Raw genomic sequence first — 13,287 nt, forward strand, 5'->3', positions numbered from 1 at the left:
TATCTAAATATATATACTATTTCCAATCACACTCTCTCTGACTTTCAAGACTTCTTTATTTTGTTATTTAAAAGATAGACAAAATCAGATCATTATAAGGATAATCTTTATATAACTATTTTTAAAGCTCAGAGGGATAGGTCCCAGTTTATACTTCATTGTAATACAATACAACCTGAATATAATTTTTTAAATATGGTGAAGTGGTGGTTGAAAATTTGAATATAGCCGAATCAAAGTAAATCTCCATTTTAAGCGGTGCTTTCAATTTCCTCATAGAAGGTAGACTCTGTTTCCTACCCCATAGAAGGTAGACTCATGTCTCAGAGAATTGTACTTTAAATATTTCATAACCGTCATCCCAGGCATGCCCACCAGTGTGAGCAGTCATCGTCAATAACATGGACATCACCGTTTCTGGAAACCAGAGTTTTTGTTTTCTTCTTTTTTCAGTACTGGGTATTAACACCAAGACCCTCACACTGAGCTACATCCCCAGTCCTATTTTAATTCTGAGGCAGGGCTCACTAAGTTGCCCAGGCTGGGCTCGAACTTGCCTCTGCCCCCAAACCCCACACCCACACTGCTGGGATTGCAATAAAATACTGTTAACAAGAGGCCATGCTGAGAGAGTGTGTGCTCTGTATCTGGCCCTAAGGTGAAGACATGAAAAAACTGATTTGTCAGCTGCAGTTAGCTCAGTGAAGGCTGACTTCCCACACGCCTGCCCTGACAAAAGTACAGACAGGAGTTCTCTTCCTCACCTTTCCCAGCCTCTACTCCGAGTGATGTTCTCCCAGCTCCACCCTGTTTAAGCTATCTCAACTCAGGACACAGAACTAAATACACCAAACAAAGACAGAGCGGACTCAAGAGGGAGGAAATCTAACTTCATACCATTGTTTCCCTCCTCAGTCCTGGGACGGTCAGACGGGCTCTCCTTCAAGATTCCGGAAGCAGGAACTTCAGTCAACTCTGACTTCAATTCTTGGAAGGCCAAACTGTCCAGATTCCACTGAGAAACTATATGAAATGGAGACAAAATTGTATTGTGAAAAGAAATGGCCCTGTAGAGGGTAGCATTTATATAGGCTCCCCAAATATGACTTTTGATTATTTGCTTTAAGATAGTGATGGAGGCTGGTGTAGGGTATCAGGCAAGGGAAGATAAGTGTGATACAACTACTGCTGGGGTGCTGGCTACACTGGCGTTCGTTCTTTTCCAATTTTGTGACTATTTGAAAAATTCCATAATTTAGGACCTCACAAAAAATAAACTGAATATCAATGTGTTTAGCACAGAGTTGGATATTCAAAACAAAATAGGACTTTACACAGTTAAAATAATTTACACTAGAAGGGCTGATTTAAGAGTAGGCAGGGTGTGATTTCAGGTGTATTAAAACAGTTCTTAGCATTTTTTCACATGTCTGAATTTCAACAATTAACAATGTGCTATTTGACTTAAGGGTGTTTCTTTGTCATAGCAAATATCTTATAAGAAGTAACATATTAAGCTTTTTTGTTTTCAACATATATTCTTATTTTTAATTGACACATAATAGCTGTATATATTGATGGGATACAGTGTGACTTTTCAATACACATATAGAATGTGTAATAACCAGCTCAGGGTGTAACAAGCATGCTCCTGTAATCTCAGCATTTGGGAGACTAAGGCAAGTGGATCATAAGTTTGAGGCCATCCTGGACTACTTAATGAGACCCTGTCACAAAAAGCCAAAAAAAAAAAAAAAAAAACTGGTGTATCTATCACCTTGGACATTTATATTTCTTTCTGTTTGGAACATTCAAAATCCTTTCTAGGTATTTTGAAATACATTGTTAGTAACATATTAAGTATTACATTAATATGGAAATGTTCTGTCAGATTCATTTCTAGGCCCATTTTCCTTAAGGAAGAGAGTGTGTGTGCAGGGTTCCCATGGGGATTTGGGAAAGGTCTGAGTAGTGCAAAAGGAAAGACGTATGTGTGATGCTGTTAGACCTCAAGTCATGCCAGTGTGTCACACACTCCTATTTTGCTTAGGATTCTGATCTTACAGCAGTTCTTACATCTAAGGCTGAAGCAATGGCCACAAGGAATAGGATTGGCTTTTAAATGTAGGTTCGATTACTGTTCAGGTAGAATGAGGCCCAGAGATCAGGAGGAAATTGCCACTGCACACATAGTTTGATGGATGAGGCTGTACCTCAGCAGCAAAGTGGTAGCCTAGCATGCAGAGGCCCTAGGTTCAAGGCCTCCCAGCACCACACACACGTAGTTTGAGACAAAACTGTGGAGAAGGTAGAAAGATCAGTTGTTACCTGGGAAATGTATGGAGCACAGAGGATTTACAGGGCAATGCAATGACTCTGTGTGACACGCTAATAGTAGGTACTTATTGTATGTTTGTGCAAACCAACAGAATGTACAACACCAAGAGTGGACCCAGTTGTGAACTATGGACTCTGAGTGATTTTGATGTCCACATAGGGCCGTTTCTCAAAATCAGGTCCTTGAACAGGTTTTCTGGGTCTGGTCATTTTTCTTTCATTTGTGCCTTTTCTTGGACCATTGCAAACAAGGAGGACAGCTCAGTACTCTTCCATTCATTGTTTCCACTGCCTCTCTGCATCCAGAAGCCGGACACAGGCCATATGCCATGAGAGAAGTACTGGGGTGGTGCTGTCAAAAAGCCTGAAACCCGCCCCTTCTGGCTTCTGGCCTTCAGCCTTGGGCCTCAGTGGCCAGGTGCGGGAAATTGTGAGCCACCCCACCCCTGCACCTCACACCTCCTTCCTCTATGCACCTGCACAAGCTATTTTATTCAGTGATTGAAGCTAGGATGATTATGTGATTTGGTGACTTACTGAGAAAAACATGTCCATTAACAAAAGTAAAGGGGCTGGGGATTTAGCTCAGCGGCAAAGCGCCTGTCTGGCAAGCGCAAGGTCGTGAGTTCAGTTCCCAGTACCAGAGAAAAACCAAACAAAAGTAAGGATGCACAATGAAAAGAAAATTAAGAAATGCCTTCTTTAGCCACAGAGGGAATGAAGGAAGTGGAAAGAAACTAATAATCAAAAAGCTAGGTATTTACTCTGAAGACTTCTTTAGAGATAGCTAAAATACTTAGCAATGAAAAACAGCAGAGAGAGAGGAAGAGAGAGAGAATGAAAAGTGATCCACAGACATGGATCGTTCCTTTGATATTTGAAAGAATTTTTATATAAATTATGTGATCTGGTGCCTTTGAAGTTTTAAAGAAATAAAGTAAGGACCGCTAACTACCTAATGAAGTTTAGCTGTTGTCACTACTTACTAAGTGTCTGCTGTGACCCTGGTGCTGTGTTTGCTGTTGGCTATTCATGACCTGTCTTTCACATAAGTTTTGCAGGTGAACCCTGTTATCCACATGTTTGAAGGGGAGCGGAGTTCAGAAGGGCTAATGACGGGCCCAAGGCCACACGGTGTGTGAGATTTTTTGTTGCTGTGACAAAGTACCTAAGAAAAACAAATTAGAGGAGAAAAGGTTTATTTTGCTCACAGTTTCAGAGGTTCAGTTCATGGCTGCCAGCACCTTTGTCTCTGGGTCTGTGGTGGGCAGAACATCAGAGTGGAGGAGCATGAGATGAGGAGGAATGAAGCTGCTCCCCTCAGAGCAGCCAGGAAGGGGAGAGCGGGAGAGGGAAAGGCCAGGGATAAGGTACAGTGCCCAAGATCACAGCCCCATGACCTACTCCTTTACTGAGCCTCACCTTCTGAGTTTCTGTCACTTTCTATGATACCGTCTAATCATGAACCCATCAATGGATTAATTTACTGGTGAAGTTACAGCCACCATGGTTCAATCACCTTCCAGAAGCCTCACCTCTGAACTCATGAGCCTTTTGGGAGCCACTTTGGATCCAAACAAAACCACACAGCCAGCAAGTGATGGGGCTGGAACCTGAGCCCATGTTTTGCAAGTCCATTACTACTACCTGTGGTGGGAAGCTGTGTCCACTACAGACGTCTTTATTGCCTCCCAGAGCTGATCACGTCCACATAAGCTCTCTGAAAAACAAGGTCTATTTCTCCTTTAAAGTGAGGCCACTGTTGAACTCTCGCAATAGGGAGGCCCAGAGGGACACCATGGAAGAAGGGAAATCTGTTTCCCTGGCCTGGTCTGGTCATCTCTGTGTGTGTGAGCACATCCAGCAGAGCCCTGACCCAGCCACTGACCCCGAACATGTTTCCTCTGTGACTTGGCAACCTCATCTTGGCCACAAACTTGCCAGAGCCCTTCAACAAGGAAACCAGACTCCCTGCCTTTCTGCTCACTCGCTTCCACTCTGCCTGAACCCCAGGCCATAGGGTGCCTCTCTACTGGGAGGGTTCCTGTTGCAGCTGCAGACCTGCCCCCATCTCTGCTCTCTGGCCAGCCAAACTCCGTCTTCCCCAGTGAGCTCTGACCCCACCCTGAAGTTTACCCCCCAACACACCTGCTTTAGCCCAAGGGAACCGCAGGAAGTTTACTTATAGCTTACAGTTTTGTTCATCAGAGTCGATAAGTCTTTATACAAAACCTCCCTGTGTGTTTCCCTGCCTCACTGGGCCTAGACTGCTCCCGGAGACTGGGCAGTTGTTCAGGACTCTGGGGAGGGACCCGTTACCAGTGCTCAGGTCAGATCCCAGTGAGTTGCCCAATAAACAAATTTCCCAGCTCCACACCCAGCGTCCAATCATCCCGTCGGCTCTTCCATCTCCACTGCCAGAGAAGAGTGGTACAGATGCCTGGCCAGGGTGGAGTTCCTGCCCTGATGACACCATGGCCCCCAAGACTCAGAGTAGGAAACCCTTCAGCTCTCCCTCCCTCTTTCCTTGCTCTTTGCCAGGACCACACCCCACACGTGTTCCTTGGAGTAAACAAGAACCACAGTAAAACATAATGTCAGGGAAAGACTTAGTGAATGACTGCAGGGCCAGCTCCCAGCTGGCAAGTGGGATGGCTGGATTAGGAACCTACTGGCTGCTTCTTGGTCCGGTCAGCCAGGAGCACCTGGCAACACGCAGACTCCCGAAGCAGAGCCATCTGGCGTGAGGACTGAAAGCAGGGATGCATTTGTGTGCGGGCCCTGGACTGAGCCAGAAGGTGTAGCTTCCTACTTCGGTCCTGCTATGTCTGGGATGTGGGACTTCGGGTAAATGGTCCAACCTCTCTGAGCCCTATTATTTTGAGTTGCATAAATATTATCAGGTTTTCCTGAAAATTACTTAAACTACAAGTAATATGGTCCTCAATAGAGATATGTCAAAGCTCAAAATCCTCTGGAATGTTTCAAAATCTAACATTTCATTCTGAATGTGGAGAAAAAACAAAAAAAGATTAGGAAAATATTAACTATTGTACCAGATAGTTAAAGATTTTAGGACTTTTTTGGACGAGTACTGGGGATTAAACCCAGGGAGTGCTGAGTTATTCCCCTAGAGGTTCGTAAATTATTTTTATTTTTGGACAGGGTCTCACGAAGCTGCCCAGGCCTGCATCAAACTTGCCATTCTCCTGCCTCTGCCTCCTGAATAGCTGGGATCACAGGCCTAGGTTACTATGCTTGGCTTTGTTTTGTTATTAAAATTCAGTAGTCCTTTGATATCTGTTAAAACTTTTAGAAGTTTTCTGCACGCTTTGCCCTAACCTCTGCTGGACTCATATGGTAGATCTAGAGAGCTTGACATAGAAACAGAACTTAGGAACTCATCTGCATCCATATGCAAATGGCATTTTAATGATTTTTGCAAGTATTTGCTATCATGCCTTGAAAAGCTCATTCTTATTTAAATGATGAGACTAAAGAAAGAGAAGACTGTCACTGGGTTTACAGATATCACAAATGCTTTAAGAGGGTGAAGACTGACTAATAGACTCTTGTCCTGGGTGCTGTTCTGACAAGCACCACCCACAGGATCAATGTGCGTTGTAGAAATATTATATATATTTTGACATTTTGATCATGGACATTTTAAAATGATGGGACTCAAGCAAAAGAAGCCCTGTGTAGTTGTATTCCATTTGTTGGGTGGCCACTCCACCAGGCACTGGGCTGGTCTGCAGAATAATCCAGAGGGCTCATCATCCAACCCTATAGGGGGAGGGCAGGAAATCTGCAGCCTTGTGTCAGACACCTCTGGTCACCCCATCCTGTCCACATTTTCCCAGGTGGTGCTTGCTACCTGCCCCAGCTTCTCTGACTGCACAGGAAGTCTGCAAGAACTAGCCCGGCACCCACAGCCATGTACATGGATGAGCAATATGCCCCAAGGGACCGATAGCCCTTAGTACATCCAGGAATAAAGCTCCCCTCTTCTGCACATTCTAGGCAGCCTTCTGATGGGCGGCATTGTGCTTTATTGCCCATGATGATGACCAAATTAAGAAGGTCCCTTTTTAATTCCTTCTTTTAATAACTCTTCCTCATCCCTTGTTTTTCTTTTCTCTTTTCTTTTCTTTTTTTGGTGCCGGGAATCGAACTCAGGACCTTGCACTTACCAGGCAGATGCTATACCACTGAGCTATATCCCCAGCCTCTTATCCCCTGTTTTTCCTCTTAGGGATCTTGGCCCATTGAAACCACTTCACACAAGCCCTCACCCCAGGCACAGCTCCTAGGGGACCCACCTAGGGGAGAGGATGAGCAGGGGAAGATGTGGGATTTTTCTCAGGACGGTAATAACAGCTGTAATTTATCTTAAGGCTAAGTTGAATTTTTCTCCTATTTTGGGCTTGCATTTGTGTGTGTGTGTGTGTGTGTGTGTGTGTGTGTGTGTGTGTGTGTGTGATGTTTCCTGTCATATATGTATGTACCAACAAATGATTTCCCTAATTCAAGGGAGATTTTTTTTTTCAATGTGACAACTACATAATGACAGGGCAAGAGAGACTCCATTTTCTTTTTTAACTCCATATTAAGAGAAATCACTTAAATTCACTTAAGCTGTAGTTGACCCCACTCTTCACCCTCTCCCTTTGGTTAGTCATCAACTCACTTAAAGGAGAGCAGAGTCATAAAATGGGAACAGAACAAACAGGACAAATTGGAAAGTAGGCTAAAAGTTAAACTGCAATGGTCATCTGGAATCTGGCTGTCTGACAGCTTCTGGGAGAGGTAAACTTTGTGATAATTGTGTGACATTCTTGTAAGATTCCCAAAAATGAGGTAATGGTTAAAACGAAGGTGAGACCCAGATGGATGCAGACATCTCTCTGGTTCCTGGTTAGAGACTGTCCGTCAGCCGGCTCAGTAAAACTTTGTTCATTCCTGCCTTTTTGGTTTTCTTGTGAGTGCCTGTCTCATTGAACTAGCTTGCTGTATCAATAATAAAGAAAATGCTGGTGACAATTTGAACAATGGGTGGGGTCAGGAAAATCCCACCTTCTTGGCCTTATCTTTATCTAAGCCACACAAACCTCAGCATTCAGGATTTGGCACTCCTGTCCACACTTAAATTCCAGCCCCTCAAAATATGTCCCCAAATCTAGGATGGTGAAACAGATCTTTTGTTCCAAGCATTTCTGTACTTTTCTGTCTTTTAGGGTTTATAAACTAGAGGTCAGCGAGGGGCCCTGCAGGTCACTGATCCTTAGGGGGAGAGGGCAGAATGCTAGTTCTAGGACTGTCACTAAGTGGCTAGGTGGCTGTAGACTACTTGCATAACCTCTGGGCCTCATTTTTGACACTTGCAAAAGTGAGCTGGTGGCACTGGATGCTGATAGGTCTCTTTCCAGTCCTGCATTCTCGTTCTAATGTAATTTCCTGCTTGAAGATGATCTGCTACTAAAAAGAACTTCCAAGTTTGTAATTCGTTATAATGAGATATTTCCCTGCTTCCAAAGTAGAGCAGCCAGAAGGGACACAGAGAAATACAAAATTAGACAACCCATCTAATGAATCCCCAAAGATGTGCTAAATGACCACAAGACAATTTTAAAACATTGCCTCTATTTTTGTATACATACACACTCCACATATCCACACAGAGTTTTTTGTTGAGTGTGTCACTTTATGCAGCCAACAGTTTGAAATAGTTAATGCTTCATAAAACTAATAGTAGCAATAACTCTTCATTTATCCTCACAGACTCCAGTTCAAGTCACTGGCCTGATTGTGCACCCTGGGATTCCTTAGCATCTTAGGAGGTCACTTTCCATAGTTGTAAAACTCAGAATTGGACCATTTCCAATTCTAGCCATGTTGGATTATTATAATATTTGATTTGAACCCCACAAGAATTATTGCTTATTTAAAACTTTTCTTTGTTTTGCTGTGAATAAGAAATGCAGATGCAGAGAGTTAAACAACTTGTGCATGCCACAACCAGGAGTGGCCTCCTACTCCTATGCAGATTTTACCTTTTGTGTAGAAAGGGTGTTTTTTTTTCAGAGTTGGGTATTTTCCCATCATGTTATTTTGGTGGTTTTCAAACCTACAGTAAAAGGGAAAGACTGCCAAGTAAACACCCCGTGTACCATTCACTGAGATTCACCATTGTTACTATTTTTCTACCTTTGTTTTGCCTCTTCTCCTTTTCTCTGTTTAGTCTTTACTGAATCATTCTTTTTTTTTTTTTTTTTTTTGGTTTTTTCTCCGGTACCGGGAACCGAACTCACGACCTTGTGCTTGCCAGGCAGGCGCTTTTGCCACTGAGCTAAATCCCCAGCCCTTTACTGAATCATTCTAAAGCAAGCTGCAAATACCCTAACACCTCAACTTTAAGGACTTGAGCATGAATCTTCTTAGAAAAAGGATATTCTTCATTTTTTTGGTACTGGGAATTGAACTCAGGACCTTGCGCTTGCCAGGCAGGTACTTGTGCCACTGAGCTATATCCCTGGCCGGAAGATATTCCTCTTCATAATAATCCTATTATTTCACCCCCCAAAATGAAACATGCAGACAATAACATAATCTAATAAACAGTCTGTGCTCAAATGTCATCAATTACCTCACCTAATCCCTTGTAGTTTCCCCCTCTCCATGCAGGAGTGATTTAAGGACTATACACTGCTTTTCCTTACCATATCTCTTTCCTTACCATAATCTTCTTTGACCCAATTAATCTCTAATCTCCTTCCTTCATTTTTTTTTTTTTTTTTTTTTTTGGTATTTCTCCGGTACCGGGAACCGAACTCACGATCTTGCGCTTGGCAGGCAGGCGCTTTTGCCGCTGAGCTAAATCCCCAGCCCCTCTTTCTTTCATAATGTTGAAGAATTTAGACTAATTGTACCCCAACTGGACATGCTTGTTTTTTCATGATTAGAAAACTTAGTAAACAGTGAATATTTGAGAGCACAACTTGCACAAAGAAGTGACACACATACTGTTTCTCCGCTAATGAGAAGAGCGTGCCCTTTCCTTAACCCCCACTCACAAGCAGGTGAGGGCCAGGATGAGCAGAAAAGCACCCGATTAAAGCTGTCTTAGAACTTAAAGGTCGAGGTTCTCATATTGAACAAGGAGAAAGACAACTTCTAAAACAACATTGAGAGAACTAACAGAGTTACTATCTCATTATTTTGCCAAAGGATATTAAAAACAGAAAACCCCATCATTTATTATCCTTTCATAGATCTATTATCATCTCATAAATAGAGGGCATGTTAGTACCAAAAGGCAGAAATAAGATTCAAAAACATGATAGTTTTCCAAAAAGAGCAGCTGACCACTTTCTACTGACCAAACGCCGGGTACATTCCCCCTGGTCCTCTGCTGTTTTGCTAAGGACTAGGAACCTTGCCATGGATACGCAAAACAAGTTAGAACCATTCACCGACCCTAGCTTTTTGAGCCAAATTACTAGAAATAGATAAACATGTTTGCTTTGCCCTCCTCAACTCAGCTAGCTTGTGCTAGACGTGTAATCTCTGGGAGAAAGGAGAAGGCAGGAAGGGAAGCCGGGGCACCTACAACAGGTCACCAGGAACCGCGTCACGCGCCCCCTACACTCTTACCTTCCCTGGCGCCTGGCAGAATGTCCTGAGAGGGGACCCGGGCCTGGAGGCACTGGCCCCGTCTCAGCCTCGCCGCCTCCTGGAGGCTGCTTTCCAGCCTCCTGGCCAGCTCCTCGTTCTCCTGCCCCAGTCGCCTCTTCTCTTCCTCCAGTGCTGATTTGTCCCGAAGGAGGTTGCTATAGGCCACCTCCAGCTCCCTGGCTTGGGTCTCCAGCCGGTCCCGGTCCCTCCTCAGGGCATCTACCTGCCTCTGTGGCCCTTCCTGGGTCTCCTGGGGCCCAGCAACCTGGTCCAAGTTCAGCCGGTGGAGGAGGCTCTCCAGGGAGCTGAGCCGGGCTTTGGTGGACTCCAGCTCTGCATGCTGGGTGCTGCTGTCTCTCTGTAGGTCTTGGATGGCCGCCATGGCCTGGCCCTGCTCGGGGCAGCTGGATTCATTGGGGCTGGCCACACTGAAGGTGTACTGGCACCGGCCACTCCGATCATTGGCCTTGCGGAGCTGGGCTGCCCTGGCCCCTGCTCCCCACACCAGGCAGGCCAGCAGCAGCAGCTGGACAGCTGGCATCTTGGGCCTGCAGCTGGAGCAAGGACAAGGAAGAGCCTCAGTACAGAGGCTGAGGGAGGCTTCCTCGGCAAAGCTCTGCTGCCCCACGGGTGTCTGGACGGGTGGGCCTCCTGGCTCTTGCCTGAGCCCGAGGGAGGTTTATGTATACTGGGGAGCCAGCCCTGCATGGGGGAGAAAGAGGTGGCCACGTGAGGCTGGGTGGAGCTGTGCACAGGGGGGTTGCTCCCACACTGCCAGCTAGACTCTTAGAAAGTAATCTTCCAGAAGTCTGCTTGGAGTTTCTTTTTTTTTTTAAGAATGCCCACCATAGGCACCCCCGACCCGATGATACTCCCTAGATTTCTACTCTTGTACACAAATGTTTGCCAACACACACATACACACGTACCTCATCCCGTAGGAACACAAACAAGATTTCTAGTTTATATTTCCATTCCCTTGGCAGACTGCTCTGTGCCCGGAAGTGTGCAAGGAGCCAGGGACAACGACATGCCTAAGACCTAGTCCTGTCCCTGCAGCAGGGACTGTGAGAACTACCAGTCAGAAAATAAGTGCAGGTCCTTCCTAGGCTTCAGGCATCCCCACAGAAGCTGCTGAAAGCCAGGATTCTTCCTTTGCCCCTCCTAGCTTGAAAACAAATGTGGACGTATCTTTAGGAAAACTTTGCAATTGTACTCCTGCCTCTCAGGTACCAATATCAGCGCTGGCCTGCTGAACAGTTTCTACCCTGTGTGTGTGTGTGTGTGTGTGTATGCTTTCACACACACTTCACCATAAACCTTACTGGTAAAACCTGTGGAATCTTTCTCAGGAAGGTATTTTGCAATGTATAAAATGGTAAGGTTGAAAAGGAAATGCACGATATTAAATTCTGATTATCCAAATTTTAAAAATGTGGGATATCTATGTGCTTTGTATTAACAGATTAAAACAAAATCTAGTAGAAAGCTCAGTTTCAAAGAAGCTTTGAGTATAAACAGTATTTCATGATATCAGTAACAACTGTAATTGATATAAAATGTTGATTTCTCATGGTAGGGATAAAATTATGGGTATCATTAATTTTGGGTTTATGCTACATTCATAAGGGAGTAAAGTGTTAAATTTAGTTAGAAGGTAATGAAAATAAAGATTTTATGTACTTTCCCTCTAATTCATGGGTTTTCTGGGCTGTAAGTTGATGAACCCTGCATAACATTAACACACATAGGGCCGGGGATATAGCTCAGCGGCACAAGCGCCTGCTTGGCAAGAGCAAGGACCTGAGCTCAATTCCCGATACAAAAACAAAACAAAAAAACCATTAATAGACACAAAACTGGGTTGCAGTGGTCACTTTTAGTGACAACTTCTCAGAGGGCTGAGACAGGAGGACCATTTCAGCCCAAGTTCCAGGCCAGCTTGGGTAACATAGCAAGACCCTATCTCATAAGAAAACACACAGACTCAGAGAACCCCTTCAAAACAACAATAAAACAGGTGGAAAAAACCACCAAATATACCAAGAACTGTAACAAGTTCATGCAAATCAATATGCATGTGGTAGCTTTATAGGTACTACAGATAATGGTTGGATGAACAGTTACATTTTGCCAAATACCTGTAACATCTTTAATATTTGTGTTTTCATATGTGCACTGGCAGATTTAGCTTAAGACTGAATAAACACAGTTTGCCTAAGGATTCTATTCTTATTCAAGTGGTTCTAACATTAAACCTGAACGTGAGGCATTTACAAATCGTCTCTTTACCCGGATGAAGGCTACTGTTCTCAGTTCCTGAGGCAGCTTGCAACATCACCGAAATGATTTTCCCAGACGCCTAGTCAGCAGGAGCTAGGTTTGAATCTGCTTGGCTTCACTCTTAGGAATGTTTTCTCATTGGTGGTGATTATTGTTTCTTTGTTTTGTTTTGTCTTTTTCTATTAAAAGGACTAAGACAATCCCTGTGCTGCCACTCTATGAAGGAAAAGAATATCCAATAAAGAGAACCATAATTAACACTCCTGTCTCAAGTTGATACTTTGTGACTTGCTCAGGATTGCTTTGCTTCTAAAGGAAGAAAGTAGTACTAGAAATGAGGTCTTCCCTTCCATTCTCTTTCCACAGTGCAGCCTGCTTCCTGTCACCCAGGATCACATGAGCTGTAATTCCTTTCTCCTCGGTTCCACTGCCCTTCGATGAATCTTTGTCTTTCTCCCTCACACTCTGTCCCTCTTCATCAGCTCTCAGCTGTGGCTCAGTCTGGGCATCACAGCCATCAAGGAGCTGTATCAGAGGCAAGAAGTCTAATAATTCTTGGCATTTTCATTCACTCTAGTCTCTAGTTTAGCTTAGCTTAGCTTAATTTAGCTTAGAGACAGGGTCACACTATGTAGCCCAGGCTATCCTTGAACTTCTGATCCTCCTGCATCAGCGTCATGAGCACCTAAGATTCGGGCATACTCAACCATGCCTGGCTCTCTAGCCCAGTTTTCAGGGCCAGGCAAAAGCTATCCATGGTAATTGTCAACCTTCTTTATGGTTCCTGGTAAATGTTACCGTCTATGTTTAGAGAAGAAAATGCAGTTGTTTGATTGTTGAGCTGTCCTCAGTCCCTTTGGGGCTCCCCTGGAGTCTGATGTGATAAGTAAGGACTTAGGGCGCTCTCACGTTCCTGCTTCACTGATCCCCCACCCCCACCACCACTCAGCAGCTTCGGCTCTGCCTCCCACTGGTTCTTGGGACCTTCCTCTC

General features: G+C 44.4%; 1 protein-coding gene across 1 annotated transcript in view; it reads right to left on the reverse strand.

Moving 5' to 3' along the window:
• Myoc (myocilin, trabecular meshwork inducible glucocorticoid response) overlaps nt 1-10,689 on the reverse strand; it is a 12,569-nt gene extending 1,880 nt beyond the window's left edge. Inside the window, exons 1-2 of the mRNA XM_005374847.1 lie at nt 9,991-10,689; nt 898-1,023 (exon numbers count right to left, since the gene is read on the reverse strand). Of these exons, the coding sequence (XP_005374904.1) occupies nt 898-1,023; nt 9,991-10,552 (688 nt within the window). The 5' untranslated portion in view covers nt 10,553-10,689. The remainder of the gene's footprint in view (nt 1-897; nt 1,024-9,990) is intronic.
• Between the last annotated feature and the right edge of the window lie 2,598 nt (nt 10,690-13,287).

The sequence above is a fragment of the Chinchilla lanigera genome, unplaced genomic scaffold (genome assembly GCF_000276665.1).
Source record: "Chinchilla lanigera isolate Chin_1 unplaced genomic scaffold, ChiLan1.0 scaffold00005, whole genome shotgun sequence".
Lineage (NCBI taxonomy): Eukaryota > Metazoa > Chordata > Mammalia > Rodentia > Chinchillidae > Chinchilla > Chinchilla lanigera.